At 35.7% G+C, this 15,631-nt stretch overlaps 1 protein-coding gene across 1 annotated transcript in view; it reads left to right on the top strand.

The window, feature by feature from the left end:
* Positions 1-337: 337 nt before the first annotated feature.
* The window catches only part of LOC145215087 (BCAS3 microtubule associated cell migration factor-like), a 55,394-nt gene continuing 40,100 nt past the window's right edge, over positions 338-15,631 (top strand). The window contains exons 1-11 of the mRNA XM_080083739.1: positions 338-1,154; positions 1,269-1,320; positions 2,014-2,178; positions 2,680-2,764; positions 4,968-5,028; positions 6,954-7,138; positions 7,542-7,618; positions 8,133-8,216; positions 9,622-9,861; positions 10,657-10,923; positions 14,126-14,253. Coding sequence (XP_079939865.1) covers positions 1,063-1,154; positions 1,269-1,320; positions 2,014-2,178; positions 2,680-2,764; positions 4,968-5,028; positions 6,954-7,138; positions 7,542-7,618; positions 8,133-8,216; positions 9,622-9,861; positions 10,657-10,923; positions 14,126-14,253 — 1,436 coding nt within the window. The 5' untranslated portion in view covers positions 338-1,062. The remainder of the gene's footprint in view (positions 1,155-1,268; positions 1,321-2,013; positions 2,179-2,679; positions 2,765-4,967; positions 5,029-6,953; positions 7,139-7,541; positions 7,619-8,132; positions 8,217-9,621; positions 9,862-10,656; positions 10,924-14,125; positions 14,254-15,631) is intronic.

The following is a 15,631-nucleotide window of genomic DNA, read 5'->3' as shown; positions in this document are numbered from 1 at the left end:
CTCCTGCTCTACACTGCAGTAAGGAATGATGTATCCCTTTTTTATTTGCGGGAGCGAACAATTTGAAAATATTGAGTTGATTTTCAACTCATTTGTTTACGACACTGCTCTTACCATCTGTGTTGAACGTACGTACATTTTCAAGAATTCTGTATAGCAAACATTTTATTCTCAAATGGATTGCAAAACCAAGAAGGTCACGCGACGAAAAAATGACGATTGCAATATTATTTCGTCACAAAACAAAGGGGAGGCGTGACCTAGCATCCGTTCCGCTTGGCTGCTTTCCAAGGTTTTTGTTTACAATTTTTCAGGTCGAAGCTTTTTCACTGAATCAGCTGTTCGACTTTACCTTAGTTACGAATTCTTTTTGTTTCACTGGGAAGACGTTTGTGTCCGATTTTTTTATGGTAAATTTTTGTTGAATTGTAAGAAAAAATATTAAATGTCGTAGATTTGCAGAAAGTATACATGTTACTATATTTATTTGAAACAGTTCTGCATTTGTTTTGATGTTAATAGATTTGTCAATATTGGCCAGTTTTATGCAAAAATTACCACATACCTATTGTCTTGCTTTTAAATGTGTTTTTAAACATATATTTGTTTCTCACCATGAAAAGGTTAATTTGCTTTTATAAATATTGTTGTGTAAATTGGTATTAGAAAGCTTATACACCTATGTATGTATTACAAGTTACAATTGTACTGTAAACTACTAATATGTGTTTAACCCACTGATTGATATACTGTATTTAGATTGTTGATTAGTAAAATGTTTCATCCAGCTGGTGAAAAGTTATACAAATATTTGCTTTTAGTTGAAAAAAACTGAAAAACTCAGTGTACAGCAGCAGAGGATTCAAGTGACGTTATTACGATGAAATAAACAGTATAACATTACCTTTTTTAATGACAGTTGCAATAGTAAAACGTAGACATTTTGCAATACCAGCACTTTTATTGTTTTTGTTTGAATACATTAGACTGTGAATCGCTGTAATACAACTAAATTTTGATTAATGCTACACTTTTTGTTTGTATCTTCTTAAAGAAGAAGCAATGTCTGCATCTGCTGTCAACTCTGACAAAATGAGTAGTCGTCGTCGATTTGACAGCAGTGGTGGTCGGACAGTTCTGCCAGAGCCAGCAAAGTAGGTTTGACTTGATCAGTGTAAATTGCTGTAAATAAATGTGTTGTTTTACTGTGATGATGTTTAAATCAGGAAGTTGTCGAACTGCCAGTTAAAAACTGTTCTTTTTTTCAGTGGAAAGTCTTACATGGAAAGCGTTTTCAATTTCATTCATGACTTAAGCCAGGTATGAACATGCTAGGAAATGCTATGCTGATTTTGTACATAGTTGGTACTTAATTCATTCCAAGTTTTCTAAGAGAGCCTTAATAAGTGTAAATATAGGTTTCCCTACATGGCTATGGGTTATATGTTTCAAAGTGTAATAAATTTTAGGTTGCCACACCATTACACAGAACTACTTAATCCTAAAAAAACACACAAAAAGAAACATCTTATATTGAAAACTGAAAGTATTGCATAATATATCCATTACTTTTTCATTCTGTATGAAGCTTGTAGTTGGAATGTTTTTCTTTTGTGACTGGACCTTAAAAGTTAGTATTTTCAGTGTATTTTGCATTCTAAAGTTTTGGGTTTAACCAAACTAAGCTGGTGCACTACCAATGTATACCTGGCCTGAATTGAATATGGTTCCTAGTTGTCAAAAAATTTTCGTTTAACATCTATCAAAGATGAGCGAAAGTTCACCCAAAACCTAATGATCACATTGTAAAACTCAAGTCTTTAATATTATTTATATTGTAAGACCTATCCTAGTGTTCAGTTATATAAGTGTGACAACACCATGAATTTCGTACCTCAGTATTGTACTACATACAAATATACTTCATGTGTGACCCAAATGTGCATTTTCAACCATATCAAGTAAAACCTCAACACAAGATACTGCTGGACGTTAATACATTATATATCTCAGGCTTACTCAAATACTGCTCAGTCAGAAGAAAAAGAAACGATAACATGGGCTCAGTTCTTTAGCTACACAGATATGTTGGGTTACGAGGAAATGGTGGAAAATGTAAACTCACCAATTTTGCTTGTACTTGGATATTCAAATGGAATGCAAATGTGGAATCTGCTTGTAAGTGCAATTTAAAACAGCAAAATGTTGTGAAATATATACAGTAAATACCTCACATATTTTTATTAATACTACTAATATGCTCATAGTTAGTGTGTACATTGTTGGATTTCTTAAAATTTTATGTATTGTAAAATATGTCACGTTCCTACTGCAGGAATAAATGTGGAGATTAAATTTATACTGTCATTATTTTGACATCGCACTGGGGTGTCAGAAATATTCTAAAGGAGGCTTGAGGTACCTGTGGTCATGCCATTGAAATGTCATTTTTCCTGCGATTTCTTCTGCAATTATGTGCCTTAACATGACAAGGAAACAGTAATGGGCTTGAAATTGATCCTTATATATATATACAAATATATATTTATATATATATGCACCTTTTACCTTGGAACCCAAAAATATGTATTAGGAGCATGTATTAGGAACCCAAAAATACTAAAACTAATTTGTTTTGGGAAATATTTAGACACAGTCTCTTATGATTTTTGTTAACAGGGCACTGGTGAAGCACAAGAAGTATTTTCCATGAGAGAAGGTCCAGTAAAAACTATGTGTATTTTGCCACCGCCACCACCAACTAGTAAGTCTTTGTTCGTTTTCATTAGCAGTTAAAACATTTACAACAAATATCTGTATGCGAGAATATTCACATTATTGTGGATTAGATCACAGTATGTCAGATTAAAATAAACTCTTATTATCATTTTGCATGTATATATTTTTGGGATCTACCTAAAGCAGTGGTTCTTAACCTTATTCTGATCGCATACCACCTGATAACTTTTTTATATGGCTGCATACCACCTAAACCCTGTTTGAACGAATAACCCAAAATATATGCCCATTTTTCTTGACAAAGTTAGCATATTTCTAAAACCAGCAAGGTTAGCAACTTCATAGAGTTCCAAAAACAGGAGGTCCACCCCAAACAAGGACAAAACAGTTGGATCTGACTTAAATTGAGTATTACAGAAAGCTACTCGCTTACCACCTAAAAAGCTTTCGTATACTTGTACCACAGGTTAAAAGAACCACTGCCATTAGGCAAAGTTTTTTCAAAATGAGCTTTTATAATTATGGGTCCCCTTCCCTGAAGGGGACACATATTGTTTTTGTCTATATTTTTTTTTTCTTTTTTCTTTTTTTCTTTTTTTCTTTTTTTCTTTTTTCTTTTTTTCTTTTTTTCTTTCTAACGCAGATTTGTTCCCACGTTTTGGTCAAGAAAGAATGGTTCAAACTTTTTCAAATTTACACACATTGCAGATATTGGTCTAAAGATGGTCCATGTAAATTTTGACCCCGTTTGATCCAGAGGTTCACCCATAGGCCCCCAAAACGTGAAATTTTTAGCGCGGCTATTGTTCCCACGTTTTGGTCAAGAAAGAATGGTTCAAACTTTTTCAAATTTACACACATTGCAGATATTGGTCTAAAGATGGTCCATGTGAATTTTGACCCCGTATGACCCAGAGGTTCACCCATAGGCCCCACGAAACATAAATGTGTCTAACGCCCGTTTGGTCAAGAAAGACACTGTAGGCAGAAGTACCAAGAGAGTAACTCACTGGTTTACGATAGCGGGAGGGCTCAGCTTGACGTCGGACAGACGTTTTACGAGACGTCATTTCAGTGATTAGAAATCAGCTGTTTTGCACAGCAATGCTATGTCGTTTTATTAAGTGGTCACTCACATTTTCAGTTTTGGCGAAGGTTTTACACCTATGACGTGATTTAAACCTAATAACCGTGCTTCGGTTTTGTATATGTCAAGAAAAACTTTGTTAATAAAAGTTAAGATGAAAAAATTAACTTGAGTTTTGCCAAATAAATGTTTTTTTAAATGCTCGTTGTCAGGTTGGCTGCCGCATGATCACGGGTTACTTAAGGTCAACTAGTCGGTATTACAAACACAGCTCAGAACTTTCTTCATAACGTAGCATTTTTTTGACAATCAATTAAGGAGTCAATACTCAAGGCATGTATAAATTAGGCTTAACAGTATTGTTGAACACGAATGACGGCGTGCTATTGAAAACGGTGTCAAAAGGTCAAACAGTCGTTTGGCGTGTGCACCCTGAGAGGTTACTACTGGTCAATGGTACTCGTTTTGCGAAACAAAGTTAAATGAAAAACAATTTGTTATGTATACACTTGTAGCAAATTGCTTTTTAATTTAAAGTGTCTGTAACACAACTGTTACAGCTTTCTAAAAAAATTGTGTTCAAAACCCGACCTTGGAGGACTATATCTGGGTCAAAGCAAGAGATTAGATTTAAGTCTTTGTTACGTTTTTTTAATTTTGTAATTACATGACAATAATAGTGCAAAAAGAATACGAACAATTTTTTTTTATTGTTGGGTTAATGCTTTCTAAAAATTTGTCCTTAAGAATGTAAAAATCACCGCAACATTTGTTTACTGTAAATCCGCACAAACGCATGTGTGGGGACCCATCAGTTTTTGTTTACAAAAACAATCATATGTGTAGATCAAATGATGTGTATAGTTAATTGGTAAATATCGTATAGAATATATAAAATGGAAGTATATCAGAAAGCCACTCTTCTAGTTTTGTCTAAAGGGCATTTAATTTTGCAAAGAATTTTGCATGGTGATGGTTATCCATTAGTACTGTAATTAACTCCATTTATAATTGATTCTCTGAATAAATATACAGGCCAAGGTAGCAGCTGAAAATGACATGTTTTCATCATGGCAATTGTCATACAAAAATGCATTGCCAATATATATTAACACACTAAAATTTGTAATTTTGTGTTTAGACCTGGTTGATGGATTGCAAACATCACGACCACTGGTTGCTATTTGTATTGCCACAGACAGGTATATTTTTGCTTTTAATATGTGATTTACCTCCTTTTGTAACCTATTTTATCAGTTTAATAATGGTGTGAACCTACACAGAATTACCTATAGCTTTTTTGACAAAATAATTAGTACATTTTGTTAACTGAAGAGAATGCAGCCAAAACATAAAGATTTTGCATTACCCAGCTGCAAGTTTATTCATCTACACTGACTTGTAGTGATGGGACGATACCAGATTTTGAAGCGAGTACCGTACGAGTACCACATGTATAAACCTTTGATACCGATTACCGAGTACAAAGTGTGAATTCCACATAATAGCAAAAAAATATATGTAACCTGGCGGAACTTTGTTTCCGATTTGTGCTGCCTGAAGCAAATATTGGCACAAAGTTGCCCGTATTCTTATGGTATAAACTGACCTTCGGTATTGAACGTTGGTGTCGAAACCTGAGGCAAAATATTTCGATAATGAGTACGAGTAGCGATACCACTGAAAGCATTCGATACCATCGATACTGAGTACCATGTACCCGGTACTCGTCCCATCACTACTGACTTGCATAATATACCTAAGTTTATTGAATAATTCTGCAAATTCAGTGCAATGTTGATAATGAATATTTTAACAATGGTTAAAACAGTGATGTTGATTTGCCAAGAGTGCTTTGCTGTTGGTGTCACCTTGAAAAAAAAGTAAACTGACATTCCTGTTGAGAAACCGTTCGACTGTTAAGAAACCAAAACATTAATTTTTTTTTGAACCCCCGGGAGTATCCCATGGCCCCCTTTGGGGTTCTAACTTGACCCTCTACTTTAAACAACTCCTTAATGCTGAAATCTGTTTTTAGAGTGTTTGTCTGAAAACTTTTTTAAAAAGCAAAACTTGATCAATAGATAATGTTTTTGATGCTGACATAGTGTTTTGTTGAATTTTGTTCAGCATTACAAGTCCCCGAACAAGGTGCAAAAATGCTTGAATTAATAATTTATGTGCCGTGGTTTTTGCTCTTGATATTTGAGTTTGCCAATTGGTATTACAACTTGGCAGCCAATTCATATTAATTTAATGTTCATCTGTTCATTTGAAAAAAATGAAAACATATTTAGATGCAACATTTATATGTTGGTTGTATATTCCTTTATTGTTGTTTTGATTGCCTCAGTCAGTTTTGAACAAACAGGTTAAATTTCAAATTTGCCACATAAATATTTTTCTGTTTGAGTAGGACATGTTGCACCATGCAAGTATTTCACTTTACAACATTTCGTGTTTGCATCTGCTTGTAAACATACATTTCTTGTTTGTCAATAAACTTTGCACTGTAGGTGACATCAGATGTGTCACAGTGCAAATATGTTTACTATCAAAACCAAATCAAGTTCACTCAAGCCAAATAAACTTAAAGGTGTTCAACATATTGCCACAAAAAAAATCTTAAGTGTAAAAATATATACATGACATCTGGACACTTGCACTTTTATGGTAGATATAATAGATGTAATATGGTAGATGTAATAACTTTATTGTGCTAATGTCATAAAATAATTTGCCTAAAAAATGTTCGTTGTCAAGGTTAGCTATAAATTAGAAATGCATTTTTATATCATTTGATAAGCAAATTTTCCTAATTAGCCTTAAGCACAGTGGTTCTCAAACTTTTTTTTAACTTTACCTCTGAAATCGACCAGAAGACTTTCAGTTGTACTTCCTTTTAGAAAAACAACTTTATTACCAATTAGCATTTGATATGCAAAAGCATCAAGCCACTGTCTGCAGCTTAGCATTTGATATCTTAATAACTTTTCTGAACTAAACTTAAGGTTCAGTGAACATATGCATTGATTAGTTTTGATAACTGAAATGTGCACATAGAATATTCTCCTTTCTACTGCGGAAAATTATTTCCCATATTTGAACGTCGAGTTTTATATTTTAGCAAGCAGTTGTATGCCAGTGTAAGCATTCGATCACTGAGGAGTGGGGATCAATTGATGAGGCTTCAGTTTCCATCTGATGTTCTCAACATGTCGGCTGGGCCAGCTCCTGTCTTTCTGGTAACTCTGAAGGATTCTATCCATGGCTTCGACACACGAACCCTCAACAAGATGTTTGTGCTAAATGGTTAGTAAGTTTATACAGACAAAACCACCGACTAACAGTGCTTTATAGTTTTTAGCCATTATCCCTTGGCCCAAATGGTCCACTTTGTGCATAATCACCCATTGTGGCCAGATTAAAAGCATTTTGGGGTTTAGGTACAATGTTAACCATTGTTGTAACAACAAATGTAGTCTAGGAAAATATTTCTTGGTGATGTGTGATTAATCAATGTACTAAAATGCATGATGTATAGTTGGTTACTTACGTTAAACTGCAAGAATCATTACATGCATGTTTTGAAAAGTTTGTACAAATACAAAAATGTGTTATAAGTTGTTTTTGCATTCCTGGCATTTGAAAGTATTCTTGTCCCCTAAATGCAAAGTTGGTTTTTCGATATAACATATTTTGTTTTGTTTTTTAGGTTGCTTTAATGGAACTGGTTTTAACCCCAATCCAACAGCATTGGGTAGAAGATGGTTGGCATACAGTCCTGCTTCAGTAAGTTGAAAATCACTTTGTTTATAAGTTTTTGCATCAATATTTATGAATTGGCTCTTGTATGTTATACCATTGGGCCAGTGTTTTTATTCAACTGGTGGTCCATGATGACTTTTTGGCCGGTTCACAATATTTAGTGCCAACCTAACAAAAAGGTGCCATGTGCTAGTTGTGTATGCCTAATTGTATCCTTGACATAATGAAATGGCCAACAATATTATTTAAATTAGGTTGGTGGATCATGGCCTAAAGTAAGTTAAAAACCACTGCTGCAGTGTTTCTTAATTGGCCAAGTGTAAGACCTGTGGTATCCCATCACACCATGTGATTTCTCATGCAAGGCCCACTGTGCATTAGTCAACCTGTTTTCTTAACTTAGTACATGACTTCATTCACAGTGATCACTTTAAAGCCTGTATTGTAACAAGGCACTTAACAGTAGACAATAATGTTCGTTGAATACACACCTGAGGTAACGTCTATGTATCAACAAATGACATGGTTGTTTAAACAGGTGATGACTAATTGTCAGTCACAAGGTGGCGTTGCAGGTGATGGAGCACACTCTTATGTTTCATCAGTGATCAGTGCTGCTAAGGTAACTTAGTGTGATACACATGACTAGATTTGTTTTTTTCTCTTAATACTGCAAACTGTAGCCTGGACCTTTTTGAACCTTAAAATTTGTCCGCAGTAGGCAAAGATCCGGATTAACTGACTTTGGTTCAGCCAAGGTTTACTGTATTAAAATTATTATGGGTCCCCTTTTTGTTGATAACCCCAGTATTTACCCCGCTAGCCCCCTAAAATAGGTATTTTCCCCCGAAGTTGGTCCGACTTGTTTTTCTATCAAATGTTTGATGGATTCGGCTGAAATGTACACAGATGGTAGATGTAGTTATGTAGATGTGCATCGCACTTTGTTTTTGTTAATAACCCCAGTATTTACCCTGCTAGCCCCCTAAAATGGGTATTTTTCCCTGAAGTTTGTCCGACTCGTTTTTCTATCAAATGCTTGATGGATGTGGCTGAAACTTATACAGATGGTAGATATAGTTATGTAGATGTGCATCCCACTTTGTTTCTCCGGATAACCTTAGTATTTACCCCGCTAGCCCCCTAAAAAGGGTGAGTTTGTAAACAATGTCAGAATTGGCTAAAATTTGGATAGCTTGTAAAGTATGCCAATTATCGTTATTGCGCCATTGCAGTTCGGGGGTTGTTAACAGCCCTTTGACGTCAGAAACATTAACGGTTGTTGCTCAAAACACCTCTAGTGGTTGAAATTTTAAACGTTGGCAGATTGGACTGAAATTTTGCAGTACTATTGATTGAGTCATTGTGGTTTCCTACATTTAAGTTTGCGTGTGTTGAACCTCAATTAGTTATCCTACTAGCCCCCTAAAATGAGTTTTTTAATTTAAATAGTTTTTACTCCATATAGCATATTTAGATGTGCACAGTACCAATCACTGTGTTTGTCTTCACAATACCAAACTTACTCATTGTTATCTATTGAATTGCATTATTTTCAACTTTGCATGTGTGGGGACCCATGAGTTTTTGCCTGCAGAAAGAACCAAGGTTATAAAAGACGATGGCTAATGTGGGACCCAATACAAAATAAGCATAGGAAATATATTTATGTTTTAAAATAGATCATAGTGTATGTGCAAGGGCAATATGTGCTAAGCCACCCTTCTAGTTTTTAAAAAAAAAGTATTTCGGTCTAAATAATTACCCTAAAAAAACATACTTATGTGTATATTAATTGCAACTAGAGATGTGGAAATAGAAATTCGAATCAAAAATGCATACACAAACAGTTGGTAATACTACCAACAAAAATAATCCCCAACTTTAACAAGATAGGTTTTATTTCTTGTTTCTACTACTTAAACGCATAAACAAAAAATGTGAACAAATAAAAAAAAGTGATTGACATTTAATAACACAAGGAACTATAATTTTGAAAATAAAGTTTTTTATTGTTTTAATTACAGACAATTGGCAAAGGAATCTTCACATTCAGTGACACTGTGAATTGGCTCGCTGCCAAAAGTCACCTTGCTGCTTCGAACGCTGCATCATCCAACGATGAAACATCACCAAACGCGTCACGTGAGCGGTTGTGGGGATCTCGGAAGTCTTCGGGACCGCTCGGGATTTCCGAACGTGGTGAACCCGTGCCTGGTCTTGTGACGATTCTTGACATCATGAAACTGTGCGAGGAGAGGTCGAAGGTCAGTATTTTTTGACCTTTTCTTAAACGTTAAGGGCTTCAGGTTATGTATATAGATTTATTTGTGTAGAGCTTTAAAATTTCTCGCTATTTAGCAGAAATAGCAGAAATCATATATTGAAAATCTATTTAGGGTTAAATTATGATGTTAAGCAATTTTTGGATTGGTTAAAAGGTACCTTATGATACCTGTTTTGGCTGATACTTTCTAGCAGTTGCGTCTGAACCATAAATTTTCGCTAGTAAACTGCTGTGGCCTCCCACTCCACTAGTTAATCTGTTCTCTCAGAAACATTGCCTAACAGTCACTGTTGTTAATTTAGCTCCTACCAGAATTGTAATCGAGCCAGGCTTCTTGGGTTTAAAATAAATGGGGTTGATTCGGGCTTGACTTCTCACATTGAGGCTAATTTGTATCGCATTTTCGCCAAGTTTCGGACCTAATTATTCCCCCGCCTACCCTGAAAGGAACACATATTGTGTTTGTCCGTATTTGTTTATATTTTTTGCGTTTGGTCAAGAAAGCAAGAAAGGATGCTTCAAACTGACTCAAATTTACATATATGTCACCATTTGTACCCTAACCAATTCACATAAACACGTGTGTGGGGACTCATGATTCAAATAATATGTATAATAATTTGGCAAATCGGGTGTAGAATTTATAAAATAGAAATATATACAAAGCCCAATTTTCTATTTTTTTTATTTCATACTGAAAAAATCGGCTAATAAATCGATTTCAACAAACAATATCTCACTTTCCTGTGCCACCTAAATTCTGCGTCACCTTCAGGACGAAGACAGCGATCACACTGGCCACACGACGGCGGTAGAGATCAACTCAGATCCTGACCCGTCCACAGTGGTGGCTCACTTCATAGCTCACGCCGGTCAGCCAATCACCTGCCTGGAATTCTGCTCTTCCGGACGCATGTTAGCCACCGCAGACGCCCTGGGTCACTCTTTTCACGTCTACTCCGTGTACCCCCACCCCGGTGGTTCCCCAATGGGGGCCGTACATCACCTGTACACCCTATGGCGTGGTGAGACCTCTGCACAGGTAAGAAAAAGATGTACAAATTTGGTGGTCAAACATTTGACCTATATACAGTATTAAAAACCTGATCGGAATTCGTACCGCAGGGCGTCCTGCTAATTTCGAACCAAGTAAACAAATTATGAGATAATGAAAAACGTTTGTTTTAACAATTAGTTTTATGATCTAGAATGTGCATGCGTTCTGTCACTGCCTTGGTATAGACTTTATTTATCTTTATTACCCCAAAGTGCAGATGTAAATTATCTGTGCTACAAAACGTAAAACAAAAATCATTGTTATAGGGTTTATTATGCGTCCCCTTCCCTGAAGAGGACGCATCTTGATTTCACTATGTTTTTTTTTCTTTTTTTTTTCTTTTTTTTTCTTTTTTTTTTCTTTTTTTTTTTCTTTTTTCCGTCGTGAAGTTTGTCCATACACTTTTGGCAACAAATCTTTGTTGGATTTGGACGAAACTTTCACAGATGGAAGATATGGTTATGTAGATGTACCTTTTGGTTTGTTTGACTCGATAGCCCCAATATTTACCCCACCAGCCCCCTAAAATGGGTAAAATTTTAAACAATGTCCGAATTGGATGAAATTTTGACAGTTTGTTCTTTGTGTCATAATTAGGTGTCGATTATTGTGTTTCACCCTGCAGCCCCAATATTTACCCCACCAGCCCCCCAAAAAGGGTGATTTTTAAACAATGTCCGAATTGGATGAAATTTTGACAGTTTGTTCTTTGTGTCATAATTAGGTGTCGATTGTTGTGTTTCACCCTGCAGCCCCAATATTTACCCCACTGGCCCCCTAAAAATGGTGAATTTTTTAAACAAAGTCTGAATTGCATAAAATTTTGACAGTTTGTTCAGTTTGCCATAATTAGGTGTCGATTGTTGTGTTTCATCCTGCAGCCCCAATATTTACCCTACTGGCCCCCTAAAATTGGTGAATTTTTTAAACAATGTCTAAATTTAATGAAATATAGACAGTTTATAAAATACATCATCCATTGATCTCTTTTACCCTGTGATCCCCACCTTCACCCCAGTATCCCCTAAGTGGGTGTAATTTCTAAACATTGGCCAACTTGCATGAAATTTTGACAGTTTGTGCAATATGGCATTTTTAGGTGTCGAATTTGACGTTTTACCCCGTAGTCCGATCAGTTACCCCACTAGCCCCTTGAAAAGGGTTAACTTTTTAAACAATGTCATGAAATTTAGAATTTTTTATAATATTCTATTTTGAGTTGTTGATTGTTGAGTTTTGCTCTGCAGTCCCACCATGTACCCCATTAACCCCTGCAATGGTTAAATTTTGCAAACAATTGCCGAATTGAATGTGACTTGAATAGTTTGTACCCCATATAGCATGATTGTGTCTGCAGACTTTTTTATCGCCCTGTTTAAACAGATAGCACCAAAATTTATCATAGTTTTTTTGCAAAATGCATTATTTACAACTTTGCATGTGTGGGGAACCCATGAGTTTCTGCTTGCAGAAACAACTAAGGCTATAAAAGACAGTGGCTGCTATGGGACCTATTAAATAAAGTGTACGTAGTGTATGTGCAATGGCAATATGTGCTGAGCCACCCTTCTAGTTATGGGTCCCCTTCCCTGAAGGGGACACATATTGTTTTTGTCTATATTTTTTTTTTCTTTTTTCTTTTTTTCTTTTTTTCTTTTTTTCTTTTTTTCTTTTTTTCTTTTTTCTTTTTTTCTTTCTAACGCAGATTTGTTCCCACGTTTTGGTCAAGAAAGAATGGTTCAAACTTTTTCAATTTTACACACATTACAAATATTGGTCTAAAGATGGTCCATGTGAATTTTGACCCCGTATGACCCAGAGGTTCACCCACAGGCCCCCGAAACGTAAATGTGTCTAACGCTCGTTTGGTCAAGAAAGACACTGTAGGCAGAAGTACCAAGAGAGTAACTCACTGGTTTACGATAGCGGGAGGGCTCAGCTTGACGTCGGACAGACGTTTTACGAGACATCGTTTCAGTGATTAGAAATCAGCTGTTTTGCACAGCAATGCTATGTCGTTTTATTAAGTTATCACTCACATTTTTAGTTTTGGCGAAGGTTTTACACCTATGACGTGATTTAAGCCTAATAACCGTGCTTCGGTTTTGTATATGTCAAGAAAAACTTTGTTAATAAAAGTTAAGATGAAAAAATTAACTTGAGTTTTGCCAAATAAATGTTTTTTTAAATGCTCGCTGTCAGGTTGGCCGCCGCATGATCACGGGTTACTTAAGGTCAACTAGTCGGTATTACAAACACAGCTCAGAACTTTCTTCATAACATAGCGTTTTTTTAACAATCAATTTAGGAGTCAATACTCAAGGCATGTATAAATTAGGCTTAACAGTATTGTTGAACACGAATGACGGCGTGCTATTGAACACGGTGTCAAAAGGTCAAACAGTCGTTTGGCGTGTGCACCCTGAGAGGTTACTACAGGTCAATGGTACTCATTTTGCGAAACAAAGTTATATGAAAAACAATTTGTTATGTATACACTTGTAGCAAATTGCTTTTTAATTTAAAGTGTCTGTAACACAACTGTTACAGCTTTCTAAAAAAAATTGCCCGACCTTGGAGGACTATATCTGGGTTAAAGCAAGAGATTAGATTTAAGTCTTTGTTACGTTTTTTTAATGTTTTTGTAATTACATGACAATAATAGTGCAAAAAGAATACGAACAATTTTTTTTATTGTTGGGTTAATGCTTTCTAAAAATTTGTCCTTAAGAATGTAAAAATCACCGCAACATTTGTTTACCGTAAATCCGCACAAACATGCGTGTGGGGACCCATTAGTTTTTGTTTACAAAAACAATCATATGTGTAGATCAAATGATGTGTATAGTAAATTGGTAAATATCGTATAGAATATATAAAATGGAAATATATCAGAAAGCCACCCTTCTAGTTAATAAACATACATTTGTTGATGAATTTTGATGAATTATTGTGGTACAGACGCAAATGTCTTTAGGTAATTTCAGGTCTTAAGTAATGTATGGCCATTAATGTATTATTTGATGTTAGATCCTTAGTTCGGTAAACATATTAATTGTGTACAAACTTTTGTTATTACAGTTTCGTACTTCAAAGAATGTAAAGTAGTCACCTTGTTTGTGTGCATTGTGTGTGTAGTCTCGTATATTCTCCGGCCCGGTAGATTCATCACTTCTCTTTTTGACAGGTGCAAGGCTTGTGCTTCAGCTGGGACAGACGCTGGCTGGTCGCCAACACGCTTCGTGGAACGTGTCACGTGTTTCCAGTCGCCCCGTACGGGGGAAGCCCCTGTGTAAGAACCCACACTTCAGACAGGTGAGAAAAAAGTTTTGTTGGTTGTTATAAATATATTTCTCTAAAAGTGGTTTTGTACTTTTTTTCTTCGTTTTGCCTAGGAAGATGCAGATTATACCTTTTTTTAATTTTGTTACATGGTATTTACCGTAAGTAAAATTGTGTGAATTGTGGTGAGTTCATTCTTAAGAAACGGATTAAGGTTTTCTTTCAGAGAATGTTCCTTTTTACTTTTCACTTAAGTAGAACTTTGTTAAGTTGTTTCAAATTCAACATTGTTTTCATAGAATATTCTTACACTACTAGGAATGGGCCGAGCCGAGCCAGAACCCGAGTACTCGGTACCGAGCATCGCTGTTTTTGATGCTCGGTTTTTGGCCGAGCGGTTGGACAAACCGATCCGAGTATTAAATGTGCATATTCGTGCCCTGCTAACATATGAAACTAGTGTTCGAAAGGGCATCCAAGAACAAAAATGACTGTGTTGTTAAGTGCGTTAGATTGTGGAAAACACGTAATTCCGGGGTTTGTACAGCTTAACACATTGCTGGTGACGTAAGGGACCTTGAAAAGCTATAAAACTAGCGTGACGTCACAATGCACCCAGCGTGTTCGACCAAACAGAACATTTGCGGTTTTGGCCTATAGCCCATCCTTAATATGTAGGGTAAAACCTAAATTGCCCCATCATCGGTTGACCCACAGTCCCAAAGCGTGAAATTTCTAAATTTGCTACAGTTTCTTTGTTTTTCCAAGTCTAGAAATTTTGTTGATTGGTGCATTGTTAATTAAATTGGAAACTACCAAATAGGAGTATGTGCAAAAAAAGTTTGATTCAACTTTTGAGTAAGCTCACTTCCGGGCAAGACCCCTGTTGAGACATAACATGCATTTGGGGTAAAATATATTGCGTCACTTGGCATGACGTCATATTTTGCTGGCCCCGTTAGAAAATTTTTCCATTGAAAAAAGTCGACTGAATCAAGGAGGGAATTTTTACGCTAGCACCACACTTTTCTTTCTTTGGTATTTTTTTGTGATTATGGCAAAGTTTGCTTGAAGTTCTAATGAAAGTTCTTCTAGAAGTCGCTATCGTTAACAAAGTTCTAGTTGCATACAGTATGAAAATGTTTGGAAAATACCTATTTTTTAAACTTCAATCTCAACAAAAAAAAACTTGTGTAACTTGTTTTAAAACAGAACCAACTACGTTATTACACCATCTAAATCTGTGCTGTGTTTATCAAAGTTGCAAGCGGTCGGGTGTTTAGGCCCCATTCTGAAGTGGAAGCCTAAAACCTAGCCCGAACTCGAATTTTTAATATAAAGCAAGAATTGGTCCAAAAGTTAGATTTACCAAGACGAAATTATGATACAAATGCAACCGCATGTTCAGTCA

Source organism: Phallusia mammillata, chromosome 2 (assembly GCF_965637545.1).
Source record: "Phallusia mammillata chromosome 2, kaPhaMamm4.hap1.1, whole genome shotgun sequence".
Lineage (NCBI taxonomy): Eukaryota > Metazoa > Chordata > Ascidiacea > Phlebobranchia > Ascidiidae > Phallusia > Phallusia mammillata.
This window is presented reverse-complemented; position numbering and strand designations above follow the sequence as displayed.